This window comes from Salvelinus alpinus, chromosome 4 (genome assembly GCF_045679555.1).
Source record: "Salvelinus alpinus chromosome 4, SLU_Salpinus.1, whole genome shotgun sequence".
Lineage (NCBI taxonomy): Eukaryota > Metazoa > Chordata > Actinopteri > Salmoniformes > Salmonidae > Salvelinus > Salvelinus alpinus.
In genome coordinates, this window is record NC_092089.1 from 19,735,603 (window position 1) to 19,753,738 (window position 18,136).

The 18,136-nt window shown below is 47.4% G+C and overlaps 1 protein-coding gene across 1 annotated transcript in view; it reads left to right on the forward strand.

Annotated features, from left to right (window-relative positions):
* LOC139572957 (histone-lysine N-methyltransferase SETD2-like) overlaps positions 1 to 18,136 on the forward strand; it is a 36,399-nt gene that overhangs the window by 14,143 nt on the left and 4,120 nt on the right. The window contains exons 10-19 of the mRNA XM_071395858.1: positions 20 to 757; positions 863 to 911; positions 1,058 to 1,382; positions 5,804 to 6,431; positions 6,694 to 6,900; positions 7,069 to 7,194; positions 7,599 to 7,747; positions 7,954 to 8,071; positions 14,909 to 14,983; positions 17,783 to 17,884. Coding sequence (XP_071251959.1) covers positions 20 to 757; positions 863 to 911; positions 1,058 to 1,382; positions 5,804 to 6,431; positions 6,694 to 6,900; positions 7,069 to 7,194; positions 7,599 to 7,747; positions 7,954 to 8,071; positions 14,909 to 14,983; positions 17,783 to 17,884 — 2,517 coding nt within the window. The remainder of the gene's footprint in view (positions 1 to 19; positions 758 to 862; positions 912 to 1,057; positions 1,383 to 5,803; positions 6,432 to 6,693; positions 6,901 to 7,068; positions 7,195 to 7,598; positions 7,748 to 7,953; positions 8,072 to 14,908; positions 14,984 to 17,782; positions 17,885 to 18,136) is intronic.

An 18,136-nucleotide genomic window follows, 5' to 3' on the forward strand; every position in this document is an offset into this window, starting at 1 on the left:
CACAGAGCTGGTGGTTGAGGAGCCGACAGAAGAGCCAGTCACAGAGCTGGTGGTTGAGGCCCAGGCTCAGACTCCCACAACGGAGGAGCCGACAGAAGAGCCAGTCACAGAGCTGAAGGAAACACCAGAGGAGGTGGTGGAGACCATGGAGATCACAGAACCCGAAGCTGAGAGCCAGCTCTGTCTTAAAGATCAGGAGGAGGTGAATGAGAAGGGCGGTGACGAGGAGGTGAAAGACGAGTGGAGTGAGGGACAGAAGGAGAGCGGAGAGGAGGAGCAGCAGCAGGCAAGTCAGTCAGTGGAGGAGATGGAGATTGTGGCAGGAGAGCAGGACAACGTGGAGGTCCAGGAATCATCACATATTCAGCCAGTTCAGACGGAAGTTACTGAGACCCCTTCAGAGGAGCAGCCTGCTGAGGAGAAGGAAGATGAGACCACCACAGCAGAGACTGGGACTGAAGATACAGGAAAGGCTCCAGGCAGCCAGGAACATCCAGGCCAGGTGGCCCCTGAGGGTCCCCCGGAGGTGGCCCCTGGCACTGAGGACGCTGCCCAGGTAGTGACCCCTGCCTCGGAGGCCCCTCCACCTCCCTCTCCGGTGGTCCCCGTGGAGCCTGCGGCGGTGGGGACGCCCTCGCAGGATGAGGAGGAGGGTGTGTCTGATGTAGAGAGCGAGAGGAGCCAGGAAGCCCTGCTCAGTGCTGTGGATATAGGAGACATGGCTGCTAGGCTGCTGGACAGCTGGAAGGACCTGAAGGCAAGGACACACACAAACACTGATTTAAAACACACTGATAAATAAATAAACACACACACTGAGTTTATTGTTATTTACATGTGTGGTGTGTGACTCATCCTTCAGGAGGTGTACAGGATCCCCAAGAAGAGCCAGGTGGAGAAGGAGATACACGGTAGGTCTCTGTCTCTGCCCCTCTCCTGCTCTTTCTCTCACTGGGTCTGTGTCCACACCGGTTACAGTGTAACGTTTTATTTTCAACAGTGCTGACAGCCTACCGTTGGTGGGGCTTTAACCTGTTTGATTGTTCCATGTATACAGATCGTAGTCGAGACCGAGACGCTGCCCCGGCTCGCACCCCCTCCGGCAGCCGAGAACGGGAACGGGAACGTGAGAGGGAGCGGGACAAGGAGAGGGACAGGGAACGAGATCGAGAGAGAGAACGGGACAGGGAGCGTGACCGGGAGCGTGACAGAGAAAGGGACAGGGATTGGGAGAGAGACCGGGATAGAGAGAGAGATAGAGAGAGAGACTGGGACAGAGACTCTGAGAAGACACCCCGCAGCACAGAGAGACGGAGGAGACGTGCCTCCACCTCCCCACCACCCTCAGCATACGAGAGGAGCAGCAGGCGACATGAGGACCGGTAGGACTGGCTGGAACACCAACATGCTCATATAGACTGACTAGCTATGGATGATCACATGTCCTTTGACTGTATGACTGAATGACTTTCTGAATCATTCTAGAATACTTCAACGGTTTTAGAAACAAAACTCTTGATGACTTTAGGCTCCTTTTTAAATGGCACCCTTTTCCCAAAAGTAGTGTACTGAATAGGGTTCCATAGGGCTCTGGGTAAAAGGAATGTACTGACTAGGGTTCCATAGGGCTCTGGGTAAAAGTAGTGTACTGACTAGGGTTCCATAGGGCTCTGGGTAAAAGTAGTGTACTGACTAGGGTTCCATAGGGCTCTGGGTAAAAGTAGTGTACTGACTAGGGTTCCATAGGGCTCTGGGTAAAAGTAGTGTACTGAATAGGGTTCCATAGGGCTCTGGGTAAAAGTAGTGTACTGACTAGGGTTCCATAGGGCTCTGGGTAAAAGTAGTGTACTGTCTAGGGTTCCATAGGGCTCTGGGTAAAAGTAGTGTACTTAATAGGGTTCCATAGGGCTCTGGGTAAAAGTAATGTACTGACTAGGGTTCCATAGGGCCATGGGTAAAAGTAGTGTACTGACTAGGGTTCCATAGGGCCATGGGTAAAAGTAGTGTACTGAATAGGGTTCCATAGGGCCATGGGTAAAAGTAGTGTACTGACTAGGGTTCCATAGGGCTCTGGGTAAAAGTAGTGTACTGACTAGGGTTCCATAGGGCTCTGGGTAAAAGTAGTGTACTGACTAGGGTTCCATAGGGCTCTGGGTAAAAGTAGTGTACTGACTAGGGTTCCATAGGGCCATGGGTAAAAGTAGTGTACTGAATAGGGTTCCATAGGGCCATGGGTAAAAGTAGTGTACTGACTAGGGTTCCATAGGGCCATGGGTAAAAGTAGTGTACTGACTAGGGTTCCATAGGGCTCTGGGTAAAAGTAGTGTACTGACTAGGGCTCTGGGTAAAAGTAGTGTACTGACTAGGGTTCCATAGGGCCATGGGTAAAAGTAGTGTACTGAATAGGGTTCCATAGGGCCATGGGTAAAAGTAGTGTACTGACTAGGGTTCCATAGGGCCATGGGTAAAAGTAGTGTACTGACTAGGGTTCCATAGGGCTCTGGGTAAAAGTAGTGTACTGACTAGGGTTCCATAGGGCCATGGGTAAAAGTAGTGTACTGAATAGGGTTCCATAGGGCCATGGGTAAAAGTAGTGTACTGACTAGGGTTCCATAGGGCCATGGGTAAAAGTAATGTACTGACTAGGGTTCCATAGGGCTCTGGGTAAAAGTAATGTACTGACTAGGGTTCCATAGGGCTCTGGGTAAAAGTAGTGTACTGACTAGGGTTCCATAGGGCCATGGGTAAAAGTAGTGTACTGAATAGGGTTCCATAGGGCCATGGGTAAAAGTAGTGTACTGACTAGGGTTCCATAGGGCTCTGGGTAAAAGTAGTGTACTGACTAGGGTTCCATAGGGCTCTGGGTAAAAGTAGTGTACTGACTAGGGTTCCATAGGGCTCTGGGTAAAAGTAGTGTACTTAATAGGGTTCCATAGGGCTCTGGGTAAAAGTAGTGTACTGACTAGGGTTCCATAGGGCTCTGGGTAAAAGTAGTGTACTGACTAGGGTTCCATAGGGCTCTGGGTAAAAGTAGTGTACTTAATAGGGTTCCATAGGGCTCTGGGTAAAAGTAGTGTACTGACTAGGGTTCCATTGGGGCTCTGGTTAAAAGTAATGTACTGACTAGGGTTCCATAGGGCTCTGGGTAAAAGTAGTGTACTATACAGGGAATAGGGTTCCATAGGGCTCTGGGTAAAAGTAGTGTACTGACTAGGGTTCCATAGGGCTCTGGGTAAAAGTAGTGTACTGAATAGGGTTCCATAGGGCTCTGGGTAAAAGTAGTGTACTGACTAGGGTTCCATAGGGCTCTGGGTAAAAGTAGTGTACTGACTAGGGTTCCATAGGGCTCTGGGTAAAAGTAGTGTACTGACTAGGGTTCCATAGGGCTCTGGGTAAAAGTAGTGTACTGACTAGGGTTCCATAGGGCTCTGGGTAAAAGTAGTGTACTGACTAGGGTTCCATAGGGCTCTGGGTAAAAGTAGTGTACTGACTAGGGTTCCATAGGGCTCTGGGTAAAAGTAGTGTACTGACTAGGGTTCCATAGGGCTCTGGGTAAAAGTACTGTACTGACTAGGGTTCCATAGGGCTCTGGGTAAAAGTAGTGTACTGACTAGGGTTCCATAGGGCTCTGGGTAAAAGTACTGTACTGACTAGGGTTCCATAGGGCTCTGGGTAAAAGTACTGTACTATATAGGGAATAGGGTTCTATAGGGCTCTGGTTAGAAGTAGTGTACTATACAGGGAATAGGGTTCCATAGGGCTCTGGTTAAAAGTAGTGTACTGAATAGGGTTGCATAGTGCTCTGGGTAAAAGTACTGTACTATATAGGGAATAGGGTTCTATAGGGCTCTGGTTAGAAGTAGTGTACTATACAGGGAATAGGGTTCCATAGGGCTCTGGTTAAAAGTAGTGTACTGACTAGGGTTCCATAGGGCTCTGGGTAAAAGTACTGTACTGACTAGGGTTCCATAGGGCTCTGGGTAAAAGTACTGTACTATATAGGGAATAGGGTTCTATAGGGCTCTGGTTAGAAGTAGTGTACTATACAGGGAATAGGGTTCCATAGGGCTCTGGTTAAAAGTAGTGTACTGAATAGGGTTGCATAGTGCTCTGGGTAAAAGTACTGTACTATATAGGGAATAGGGTTCTATAGGGCTCTGGTTAGAAGTAGTGTACTATACAGGGAATAGGGTTCCATAGGGCTCTGGTTAAAAGTAGTGTACTGAATAGGGTTCCATAGTGGTCTGGGTAAAAGTAGTGTACTATATAGGGAATATGGTTCTATAGGGCTCTGGTTAGAAGTAGTGTACTATACAGGGAATAGGGTTCCATAGGGCTCTGGTTAAAAGTAGTGTACTGAATAGGGTTCCATAGGGCTCTGGTTAAAAGTAGTGTACTGACTAGGGTTCCATAGGGCTCTGGGTAAAAGTAGTGTACTGAATAGGGTTCCATAGGGCTCTGGGTAAAAGTAGTGTACTTAATAGGGTTCCATAGGGCTCTGGGTAAAAGTAGTGTACTGACTAGGGTTCCATAGGGCTCTGGGTAAAAGTAGTGTACTGACTAGGGTTCCATAGGGCTCTGGTTAAAAGTAGTGTACTGACTAGGGTTCCATAGGGCTCTGGGTAAAAGTAGTGTACTGAATAGGGTTCCATAGGGCTCTGGGTAAAAGTAGTGTACTTAATAGGGTTCCATGGGGCTCTGGGTAAAAGTAGTGTACTATACAGGGAATATGGTTCCATAGGGCTCTGGTTAAAAGTAGTGTACTGACTAGGGTCCCATAGGGCTCTGGGTAAAAGTAGTGTACTATACAGGGAATATGGTTCCATAGGGCTCTGGGTAAAAGTAATGTACTGACTAGGGTTCCATAGGGCTCTGGGTAAAAGTAGTGTACTGAATAGGGTTCCATAGGGCTCTGGGTAAAAGTAGTGTACTATACAGGGAATAGGGTTCCATAGGGCTCTGGTTAAAAGTAGTGTACTGACTAGGGTTCCATAGGGCTCTGGGTAAAAGTAGTGTACTGACTAGGGTCCCATAGGGCTCTGGGTAAAAGTAGTGTACTGAATAGGGTTCCATAGTGCTCTGGGTAAAAGTACTGTACTATATAGGGAATAGGGAGCCATTTGGGATGCATACCAAAACTGTTGTTGACTTGTAGAAATGTCTGTTGTGTTGATCTCTGTAGACAGTAGTATTGACTGTGTGTTTCTAGGTTTGACCTGTTGATCTCTGTAGACAGTAGTATTGACTGTGTTTCTAGGTTTGACCTGTTGATCTCTGTAGACAGTAGTATTGACTGTGTGTTTCTAGGTTTGACCTGTTGATCTCTGTAGACAGTAGTATTGACTGTGTGTTTCTAGGTTTGACCTGTTGATCTCTGTAGACAGTAGTATTGACTGTGTGTTTCTAGGTTTGACCTGTTGATCTCTGTAGACAGTAGCATTGACTGTGTGTTTCTAGGTTTGACCTGTTGATCTCTGTAGACAGTAGTATTGACTGTGTTTCTAGGTTTGACCTGTTGATCTCTGTAGACAGTAGTATTGACTGTGTGTTTCTAGGTTTGACCTGTTGATCTCTGTAGACAGTAGTATTGACTGTGTGTTTCTAGGTTTGACCTGTTGATCTCTGTAGACAGTAGTATTGACTGTGTGTTTCTAGGTTTGACCTGTTGATCTCTGTAGACAGTAGTATTGACTGTGTTTCTAGGTTTGACCTGTTGATCTCTGTAGACAGTAGCATTGACTGTGTGTTCCTAGGTTTGACCTGTTGATCTCTGTAGACAGTAGTATTGACTGTGTGTTTCTAGGTTTGACCTGGCTAACAGCAGTAAGAAGACCCGTTCCATCACCAAGGAACGTACCAAGCTGTCCACAGAGGAGCGTAGGAAGCTGTTTGAACAGGAGGTGGCCCAGCGCGAGGTCCAGAAACAACAACAACAGTTACAACAACAACATCAACAACAGTTACAACAACATCAACAACAGTTACAACAACATCAACAACAACAGCGGCAGCAGCAGCTCCAGACTCTAGCCTACGATGCAGCCCTGACCTACACTACCAGCCCAGCTGGCTTCATCCACTACCCTCCTGGCTACCCCCTCCAGACCTACGTGGACCCCGTCAACCCCAACGCAGGCAAGGTGCTGCTGCCTACCCCTCCCGTGGAGCCCCTGGTCCCAGCCACCCTGGTCTTGGAGCAGACCCCTCCCCAGGCTCTGATCACCGAGCTGGGCATGACCTCTCCCTCCTCTACCTCCCAGCCCCCTCCAGTCTCCAACCTCTCCAGCATCTCCCAGCACATCCACCAACCCACTATTCCTCTGGAGCTCCACCCCGGCACCGCCCAGCAGTATGCCCAGCAGCCCAGCGGGGCAGGCCAGGACCCGGGGATAGGCGTCCTGTCAGTGCCTGCTGTGTCAGCGCCCCCTCAGGTGCTCTACTTTTATATTTCTGATTTAATGGGTTTTTATTTTATTTTATTGTAAAGTGACTTTCAATGTTTTGAAAAGCGCTCTAAATAACATTCATTATTATTCAGGGCTCCAGAGTGCTACCATTCGGTCTCGTTTTACAACCCTTTGACTTGGCTGTGCGAGTAAACATTTTTAATTGGCCGCATCAGTGCAAGTTGCAAATTCCATCTGGTTCTCTAACTCCAAACGTCCTATATTTTTTTCCTAATTATTGTTGTAGGTGTCGGCGGGCCAGGGCAGTTACACCACGCTGTGGGACCCTACCACCCAGCAGGCTGTGACAGTACAGACCCAGGTAGCACCACAGTACCAGGTTGTCCCAGCACCACCTCCCACGCAGACAGCCATCTACTACCAGGGCCAGCCCTGTCAGACCATCTACAGTATCCCCACTGCCTATCCACAGGCTAACACACCTGTCCTGCAGGTAGGCACACACACACTGCACAGTGTACTGAACAGTCAACACATATCGCCCTTCGTTGATAGAGGCTATCAAGCAACGCATGGGGAAAAAGCCCTGTTTCATGACCAGAAGGTTTCTCTCTGAGTATCTGTGTGATCTCTGTGTGTCTGTCAACCCTGTTCTGGCCAGACCTACGCTGATCCGGCTGCCAACTATCTCCATGGTCAGCCAGTGTACACGGGTCACCAGCAAGGAGTGGTGGTTCAGCAGGGGGGTACGGTCACTACCATCGTCACCTCACAGACTGTCCAGCAGGTAAGGCCTCCAGCCAGACCCAGACGCATGAACACTGATGAAATACATGTATTAATCGTTGTCCGTATTTGTCTGTTAAAACTTTACACAAAGTCAATGACTTTCAGACTAGTTGCAGACTCACAAAGGTCGACATGTTGCGCATCCTCTCAGTTGTCCATCATCCGTCAGCGGATGACTCTGTTGGAAAAAAAACCACCTCATACACCAAATCTGTCTGGCCGTACCCTTCCCCAAGCTACCACCAGGGGGAGGCAGAGTGTATCAACGTGATAGTAGTCTTGATTCTTGTCCAGCAGTTTCATACTATGTTTTCTATCATGATGAAGGCCTCATAAACAGTTGTTTTCTAACCACTAGAGGAGACTTCCTGTCTTTTCACCTGCCTCGTTTCCTCTGTCCAGGAGATGCCCAACACTCTGTTAGTCCCCAACAGTATGATAGACCTGCCCCCTCCCTCTCCTCCCAAACCCAAAACCATCGTCCTGCCCCCCAGCTGGAAGGTAGCACGGGACGGAGAGGGAAAGATCTACTATTATCACGTCATCACCAGGTAGGCTGCCAGTCTCTGCCTGTCTCTGCCGGTCTCTCTCTGTCTGCCTTCCTGTGTTTATCTCCTACTGTCTGCTTTTGTGACTTTGTGTGTATCTGTCAGCTTGTCGGTCTGACTGCACATGTCTGACTAACTCTGTGTGTATGGCTGCGTTTGTCAGCCTGGAATGTGTGTCTTACTGTGTATCTAACCCCACCCTCCTATAGGCAGACTCAGTGGGATCCTCCAAGCAGCTGGGACGGGGCCAGTGAAGACTCTCACAGCTTAGACCACGAGGCTGAGATGGACCTGGGGACGCCCACCTACGACGAGAACCCCTCCAAGGTGACCTTTAACCCTGAAAACACACAGGCCAAGGCCTTTCAAATGCATCCTTCCTTGATTTAATCACTAGCTAGGTTTCCATCCAATTGGTGACGAATATTCTAAACTCTGCATAAAAAACATTTTGTGTATTTTCCCTCCAGAGATGTTTCCATCAAATTGACTTGTTGCAGATGAAAGGCTGTGTGTGATGACGTAGTGCACGTGAAATACTTTTTGCGGTTTAAATTCAAGTTAAATGAGTTTCCGTCGCATTTTCAACTCTGAGGGTTTTCTCTGGATGTTTATTGGAAAGGAGCATCATGCTCATCACCTTGTTCCTTCAGCACCCTGTGAACTTCATCATTTATCTCATCTGTAGCCTAATAAACTGCAGGCTTTCCTGACCAGTCGTAGTGGGACGACCACACAACACGTCATCGCGTGACTCCAAGTTTACTTCCATATGATGGTTCTTTTATCAATATTTGAGCATAAAAGCATATCTGACGACATTTCTCACATAATTCATTTTACAGACACAAAAAGATCTCACCTTGTCTAGAGTATTTTGTTTTGTCGACACATTTACCGTGTTCTGTTTCCATCAGGCCTGTCATGACGACAAAATAAATGATCCGACAAGTACTTGACTGGTGTAAGAAGGTTGGATGGAAACGTGGGCACTGATCTGTATGTTAGTTGATAGATGAAAACATGTCTTCCTTCCATCTCATTACCTTCACCAGTCTGACTGGTAGGTCAGTGGTTTCCTCAAGGAAGGAAGGAAGGTCTCCGGAAGGGTGGGTGGTTTTTAAGGTATTTGAAGAGTGCCCAAATCTCATGACTCATGGTTGAATCAGATTCACACAGGACTCTTGTCAAATGTAGTGCACTGTCCAGGGACTAGGGTGTCATTTGTCCACAGGACTATGATCATACATGGTCAGCAGAGTTCCATACAGTCTTTAGGTCCGAGCCCCTAGTGGTGTGAGTCTAGGAGTAGAAACCCTGCTATAATATCTATTTTATTGCCTTGTGGTTTTTGGACTGGAGTTTTTCTAAAAGATGATGGCGTGAAAACAGATCTCCTCTAACTCATCTGTGAGAAAGCAAAATATTTTAGCTTCGTTTGCTTCCCGGAATGTTTGTGCTTGCGTGCAAAATGATGATAGTGTTCCTCCCATCGGTTAATTGAAGATGTTGCAAAAGGGATTATTTTCAGCTGTGGTTCCTTTCCTGGGAGAGAGAAAATCACCCCCCTGAAGGGCCTCTAGTCTAGAGTGTCAGACAGAAGCTACATCCTCAAATGGCACCCTATTCCCTACATAGTGCACCACTACCCTATGCATGCTGGTCTAAAGTAGTGCACTACATAGGGGCGAGGGTTCCATTTGGGATGCAGACAGACACTATAACGCTAGCTGTAGATACAGTGGATCACATCTTAAGAGCTTCTTCAACATCTGAAGGTAAGGGTGAGCTAGGTTTATGAGCTGTTTAATCAACCCACACATCTTCTTCAACATCTGAAGGTAAGGGTGAGCTAGGTTTATGAGCTGTTAAATCAACCCACATATCAACATCTGAAGGTAAGGGTGAGCTAGGTTTATGAGCTGTTAAATCAACCCACACATCTTCATCAACATCTGAAGGTAAGGGTGAGCTAGGTTTATGAGCTGTTAAATCAACCCACACATCTTCTTCAACATCTGAAGGTAAGGGTGAGCTAGGTTTAGGAGCTACAAGATCCAACCCACATCATTCCTGCTCTGCATGCATTATTTGGTGTTTTACGTTGTACACAGAATATATTTTTTTCCAGAATTCTGCATGTGGAGTCTCAATTTGGTATTCGTCCCATTTTGTGAATTCTTGGCTAGTGAGCGGACCCCAGACCTCACAACCATAAAGAGCAATGGTTTGATTCAAGTATATATTTTTTTAGCCAGATCCTAATTGGTAGGTCAAATTTTGTTCCTTTTGATTACATCGAAGGCCCTTGTCTCTCAGCTCGTTCACAGCTGTTACCTGTGGCGCTGATGTTTAGGCCGAGGTATGTATAGTTTTTGTGTGCTCTTGGGCAACGGTGTCTAGATGGAATTTGTATTTGTGGTCCTGGCAACTGGACCTTTTTTGGAACACCATTATTTTTGTCTTACTGAAATTTTCTGTCAGGGCCCAGGTCTGGCAGAATCTGTGCAGAAGATCTAGGTGCTGCTGTAGGCCCTCCTTGGTTGGTGACAGAAGCACCAGATCATCAGCAAACCGTAGACATTTGACTTCAGATTCTAGTAGGGTGAGGCCGGGTGCTGCAGACTGTTCTAGTGCCCTCGCCATTCGTTGATCTATATGTTGAAGAGGGTGGGGCTTAAGCTGCATCCCTGTCTCAGCCCATGGCCCTGTGGAAAGAACTGTGTGTGTTGCCAATTTTATCACACTTGTTGTTTTGTGTACATGGATTTTATAATGTCGTATGTTTTTTCCCCCCAACACCACTTTCCATCAATTTGTATTGCAGACCCTCATGCCAAATTGAGTGGAAGGCTTTTTTGAAATCAACAAAGCATGAGAAGACTGGCTTTGTTTTGGTTTGTTTGTCAAGTAGGGTGTGCAGGATGAATACGTGGTCTGTCGTACGGTCATTTGGTAAAAAGCCAATATGACATTTCCTCACTACATTGTTTTCACTGAGGAAATGTACAAGTCTGCTGTTAATGATAATGCAGACGATTTTCCCAAGGTTATTGTTGATGCATATCAATTGGAATTTGTGGTCTGTATATTTAATCATTTCATTTAGGATACTGTCAACACCACAGGCCTTTTTGGGTTGGAGGGTTTGTATTTTGTCCTGTAGTTCATTCAATGTAATTGGAGAATCCAGTGGGTTCTGGTAGTCTTTAATAGTTGATTCTAAGATTTGTATTTGATCATGTATATGTTTTTGCTGTTCTTTGTTATAGAGACAAAAAGATTGGAGAAGTGGTTTATCCACACATCTCCGTTTTTGGATAGATAGCTCTTCGTGTTGTTTCTTTAGTGTTTTCCAATTTTCCCAGAAGTGGTTAGATTCTATGGATTCTTCAATTACATTGAGCTGATTTCTGATGTGCTGTTCCTTCTTTTTCCATAGTGTATTGTTTTAGTGATTCACCATAGTGAAGGCTCAGGTTTTCTGGGTCTCTATGTTTTTGGTTGGATAGGTTTCTCAATTTCTTTCTTTTGTTTTTTCGCTTTCTTCATCAAACCATTTGTCATTGTTGCTAATTTTCTTAGGTTATCTTGACATTTTTGATTTGATAGGGAAGCTGAGATATACTGTTTATGTTTTCTACTGCCAAGTTTACATCTTCACTCTTACATTTTGGCCAGGCAGTTGTCTAACAGGGATTGAATTTGCCTAATTGTTTTTTGGTTAGGTTTCCACACTACATTCCTTCCATCTGTAGCATTTCTTAATATTATTTGGTTCCTTTGGCTTTGATGCTTCATGATTTGAGTATTGCTCTGTTCAAGTAGACTGTGATTTTGCTGCGATCTGATAGGGGTGTCAGTGGGCTGACTGAACGCTCTGAGAGAATGTGGGTTGAGTCCCCTCGACGCCTACCATTGACTATGTGTATATACCCAGCGTGTGACAGCTGCAGGAGTTGACCCGTTTTTGTTGGTTATATTGTCGTAGTTGTGCCTAGGGGGTTATATGGATGGGGGAGGGAATGCTGTCCCTTCCAGGTAGGTGTTTGTTGCCACAAATGTCCCGGGACGGGAAATGATTGATTTCCCCCTCCAGGATGGAGAAGCTGTCTTTATTAAAGTATGGGTATTCTAGTGGGGCGGTATAGGTAGCACACAGTAGGAAATTTTTCTCTGTTTAGTTCATTTCCTTTTTGAATTTCTAGCCGAACGTAAAATGTTCCTGTTTTAATTAATTTAATAGAGTGAGTTAGGTCTGCTCTATACCAAATTAGCATAGCCCCTGAGACCCTTCCCTGTTTCACACCTGGTAGTTTGGTGGATGGGACTACCAGCTCTCTGTAACCTAGAGGGTAACCACTGGGTCCATCTCCTCTATACCACCCACCTGGTAGTTTGGTGGATGGGACTACCAGCTCTCTGTAACCTAGAGGGTAACCACTGGGTCCATCTCCTCTATACCACCCACCTGGTAGTTTGGTGGATGGGACTACCAGCTCTCTGTAACCTAGAGGGTAACCACTGGCTCCATCTCCTCTATACCACCCACCTGGTAGTTTGGTGGATGGGACTACCAGCTCTCTGTAACCTAGAGGGTAACCACTGGCTCCATCTCCTCTATACCACCCACCTGGTAGTTTGGTGGATGGGACTACCAGCTCTCTGTAACCTAGAGGGTAACCACTGGCTCCATCTCCTCTATACCACCCACCTGGTAGTTTGGTGGATGGGACTACCAGCTCTCTGTAACCTAGAGGGTAACCACTGGGTCCATCTCCTCTATACCACCCACCTGGTAGTTTGGTGGATGGGACTACCAGCTCTCTGTAACCTAGAGGGTAACCACTGGGTCCATCTCCTCTATACCACCCACCTGGTAGTTTGGTGGATGGGACTACCAGCTCTCTGTAACCTAGAGGGTAACCACTGGGTCCATCTCCTCTATACCACCCACCTGGTAGTTTGGTGGATGGGACTGCCAGCTCTCTGTAACCTAGAGGGTAACCACTGGGTCCATCTCTATACCGTGTTTCACACCTGGTAGTTTGGTGGATGGGACTACCAGCTCTCTGTAACCTAGAGGGCAACCACTGGGTCCATCTCTATACCGTGTTTCACACCTGGTAGTTTGGTGGATGGGACTACCAGCTCTCTGTAACCTAGAGGGTAACCACTGGGTCCATCTCTATACCGTGTTTCACACCTGGTAGTTTGGTGGATGGGACTGCCAGCTCTCTGTAACCTAGAGGGTAACCACTGGGTCCATCTCTATACCGTGTTTCACACCTGGTAGTTTGGTGGATGGGACTACCAGCTCTCTGTAACCTAGAGGGTAACCACTGGGTCCATCTCTATACCGTGTTTCACACCTGGTAGTTTGGTGGATGGGACTACCAGCTCTCTGTAACCTAGAGGGTAACCACTGGGTCCATCTCTATACCGTGTTTCACACCTGGTAGTTTGGTGGATGGGACTACCAGCTCTCTGTAACCTAGAGGGTAACCACTGGGTCCATCTCTATACCGTGTTTCACACCTGGTAGTTTGGTGGATGGGACTACCAGCTCTCTGTAACCTAGAGGGTAACCACTGGGTCCATCTCTATACCGTGTTTCACACCTGGTAGTTTGGTGGATGGGACTACCAGCTCTCTGTAACCTAGAGGGTAACCACTGGGTCCATCTCTATACCGTGTTTCACACCTGGTAGTTTGGTGGATGGGACTACCAGCTCTCTGTAACCTAGAGGGTAACCACTGGGTCCATCTCTATACCGTGTTTCTTGTACATTGACAATGTCTGTATTTCTTTAGTGAAGTCTGGGTTCCTGCTCTTTAGGCCAAAGGCAGATGACTTCAGGCCTTGGATATTCCAGGATGAGATAATGAAGGCTTTGTGTACCATAAAGTGTCCAATGTTGTTAGTCGTGTGGTTTGGCCTCAGACCAGTAAGTGTGAGCAGAGCCTGCTGAGCATCTGGTACATGCCATTGGCTTGGGCTAGTGTAAGAGTGGGGGTTGGGCCTGTTAGCCTGGGTGTATGTGTGACTTTCATGTTGAGGCCCTCTTTGTGGGGGGCATGGGGTGGGCAGGAGGGTCATAGGTCTGATCTGAGGGTGCCTATATGGGTTGTAGGCATGGTTATTATGTATTTCTCTCTCCTTTCTCTCTCCTCTCTCTCCTTTCTCTCTCCTTTCTCTCTCTCTCTGTCGTTTGTTTTCCCTCTTCTTTGATCGTAATGGAAACCAGGTTTGTGGTTTCTTAGTTTAGCGTCTACGCACTGGGCCCTTTTGTCTCTGAGCTGAAATGTTTTCAGATGTGTCTCTCCAGAGAGGGAGAGACCCGTTCTTTGAACGATGGGATGTCTCCATCTCTCTCTTTCTTTACGATGGGATGACACCACTTAAATGTTATTTTCCCTGTTGACCCCTGATGATAATTTAGCGTTTTGGTTAGAGGGCTTTGCATCCCACCTGGAAAATAATCTATGTTAAACACTGGCTCATAAAGTGTTCTCTTGTCAGTCTGAATGCTTCTCCCTGGTACGCTCCGTGGGCACACCACCCATCAGGAAGCACGGAGGAGAGCTGTGTGTGAATCCATTGTGGCTCTCTTTGATCTTCACCACCTTGGTATGGGGGGGGGGGCGCGTCAACTGTCTACTGCCTGGTCAACTGTCTGTCTCTGGGGGAGGGAGGGCATCAACTGTCTACTGCCTGTCTCCGGGGCTGGGGGAGGGTGGGTACTGTTAGCCGGAGAGGGAGCCCAGCCTTCATCCTGGCAGGATATCCCTGCTTTGTGTGGCTCCCTCCTTTCCTGTTGGAGGGGGCTGGTGACCAGGTGTGGCCTGCCTGCCTGCCTTCCCCACTGGCCTTGAAGTCCAGGGCCTCAGCCCAACACCTGCCATGTTTCATCCATGGCCTCCATGGTATGGCTGACACAGCCTCACTTACTTTGATCTGGGCCTTTTAGCTCCAAGAAATGGCTGCCGCCTGCTGCTGTCTGCCACAGCTGAGAAAATGACAGTAGCTATGACCCAGACAGACTGCTAGGCGACCGTTTAGAGGAATCCACGGCCGAACCAAGCTAGTCAAACGAAACGTGACTGTTCTATAGACTGACATGTTCCCTGACCTCTCTTGTGTGTGTGTGTGTGTTTCCACAGTTCTCTACTAAGACAGCAGAGGCAGACACATCCAGTGAACTGGCCAAGAGGAGCAAGGAGACGTTCCGGAAAGAGGTGAGTCAACTTCCATATCTCAGTCTTCCTGTGATTCCTCCTCTCATCTCGCCTCCTCATCAACTACACATGGCCAACAGTATGTGGATATCTTGCTCATCGAACATCTCATTCCAAAATCATGGGCATTAATATGGAGTTGGTCACCCCCTTTGCTGCTATATCAGGCCTGCTGGAGGTCATTTTGCAGGGCTCTGGCAGTGCTCCTCCTTGCACAAAGGCGGAGGTAGCGGTCCTGCTGCTGGGTTGTTGCCCTCCTACGGCCTCCTCCACGTCTCCTGATGTACTGGCCTGTCTCCTGGTAGCGCCTCCATGCTCTGGACACTACGCTGACAGACACAGCAAACCTTCTTGCCACAGCTCGCATTGATGTGCCATCCTGGATTACCTGAGCCACTTGTGTGGGTTGTAGACTCCGTCTCATGCTACCACTAGAGTGAAAGCACCGCCAGCATTCAAAAGTGACCAAAACATCAGCCAGGAAGCATAGGAACTGAGAAGTGGTCTGTGGTCACCACCTGCAGAACCACTCCTTTATTGGGGGTGTCTTGCTAATTGCCTATAATTTCCACCATTTGCACAATAACATGTGAAATTTATTGTCAATCAGTGTTGCTTCCTAAGTGGACAGTTTGATTTCACAGAAGTGTGATTGACTTGGAGTTACATTGTGTTGTTTAAGTGTTCCCTTTATTTTTTTGAGCAGTGTATTTTGATTTGTTTAACACTCTTTTTTTTTGCTTACTACATGATTCCATATGTGTTATTTAATAGTTTTGATGTCTTCACTATTATTCTACAATGTAGAAAATAGTAAAAATAAAGAAAAACCCTAGAATGAGTAGTTGTGTCCAAACTTTTGACTGGTACTGTACATGCATGCATTTGGAAAGTATTCAGACCCCTTTTTCCACATTTTGTTAGGTTACAGCCTACAGCCATTTTGTTAGGTTACAGCCTACAGCCATTTTGTTAGGTTACAGCCTACAGCCATTTTGTTAGGTTACAGCCTACAGCCATTCTGTTAGGTTACAGCCTACAGCCATTTTGTTAAGTTACAGCCTACAGCCATTTTGTTAAGTTACAGCCTACAGCCATTTTGTTAGGTTACAGCCTACAGCCATTTTGTTAGGTTACAGCCTACAGACATTTTGTTAGGTTACAGCCTACAGACATTTTGTTTAAATGGCCTTTCTTTCATTAACACTTGCACTACTCTTACTAGCTCGCTCTGACTTTGAGAAAAACATTTACTTACCAGGGTTGGACATTAACGGTTGTCCACTTGCCCCGGGGCAAGTAAAGAACAAAGTTGGACAAGCGGATTATACACTGAGTGTACAAAACATTAGGAACCCTCTGCTCTTTCCATCAAGTTTCCTGTGTGTATCAAGAATGGTTCACCACCTAAAGGACATCCAGCCAACTTGACCCAACTGTGGGAAGCATTGGAGTCAACATGGGCCAGCATCCCTGTGGAGTCAACATGGGCCAGCATCCCTGTGGAGTCAACATGGGCCAGCATCCCTGTGGAGTCAACATGGGCCAGCATCCCTGTGGAGTCAACATGGGCCAGCATCCCTGTGGAGTCAACATGGGCCAGCATCCCTGTGGAGTCAACATGGGCCAGCATCCCTGTGGAGTCAACATGGGCCTGCCTCCCTGTGGAGTCAACATGGGCCAGCCTCCCTGTGGAGTCAACATGGGCCAGCCTCCCTGTGGAGTCAACATGGGCCAGCATCCCTGTGGAGTCAACATGGGCCAGCCTCCCTGTGGAGTCAACATGGGCCAGCCTCCCTGTGGAGTCAACATGGGCCAGCCTCCCTGTGGAGTCAACATGGGCCAGCATCCCTGTGGAGTCAACATGGGCCAGCCTCCCTGTGGAGTCAACATGGGCCAGCCTCCCTGTGGAGTCAACATGGGCCAGCATCCCTGTGGAGTCAACATGGGCCAGCATCCCTGTGGAGTCAACATGGGCCAGCATCCCTGTGGAGTCAACATGGGCCAGCATCCCTGTGGAGTCAACATGGGCCAGCATCCCTGTGGAGTCAACATGGGCCAGCATCCCTGTGGAGTCAACATGGGCCAGCATCCCTGTGGAGTCAACATGGGCCAGCATCCCTGTGGAGTCAACATGGGCCAGCATCCCTGTGGAGTCAACATGGGCCAGCATCCCTGTGGAGTCAACATGGGCCAGCATCCCTGTGGAGTCAACATGGGCCAGCATCCCTGTGGAGTCAACATGGGCCAGCATCCCTGTGGAGTCAACATGGGCCAGCATCCCTGTGGAGTCAACATGGGCCAGCATCCCTGTGGAGTCAACATGGGCCAGCATCCCTGTGGAACGCTTTCTACACCTTTTAAGTCGTCTGAATGGACAAGTTTAAAAAATAACAATCTCAAACAATTAGGCTACTCCGATCAGAAAGGGATGGAAAGTGTCCTCGGGATGTGATGTTTTACTCTCTGTCCTACCTGTCTCTGCAGAGCTTATCAGAGTATAATTATAGTAGGCCTGCGCTGACAGGCACGAGCGGTTTTTCAATTATGTATTTGCGAGATTTTTAATTTTTTTGTTAGATCAAAGCCGCGTTTGCACATTTGACAAATGGCTAAAAAAAGTTACAAGTTAATGTCAAGCCCATCTTACTATGACTGAGATATGTGGTTGTCCCACCTAGCTATGTTAAGATGAATGCACTTGTAAGTGGCTCTGGATAAGAGTGTCTGCTAAATGACTGAAATGTAATGAATGACATCTCTACATGATCGATTTGATCTCCTATTTCCTTTGTTTAGATGTCCCAGTTCATTGTGACCTGCTTGAATCCCTTCCGGAAACCAGACTGCAAACTGGGACGCATTGTCAACACTGAGGATTTCAAACACCTTGCCAGAAAGGTAGGGGGGTGTGTGTGGAAAGCAATCATTTGGGTATTTGTATTTTATTGTCTCAAACCATCCAAAACATGAACGTCTCCCAACAGTCGGAGTATTAATTTTAAGTCCTGGATAGCAATTAACTTCAAAGGATAAAGGTATTCCCCTTCACATCTCACTAAAGCTCTTCCCCTTCACATCTCACTAAAGCTCTTCCCCTTCACATCTCACTAAAGCTCTTCCCCTTCACATCTCACTAAAGCTCTTCCCCTT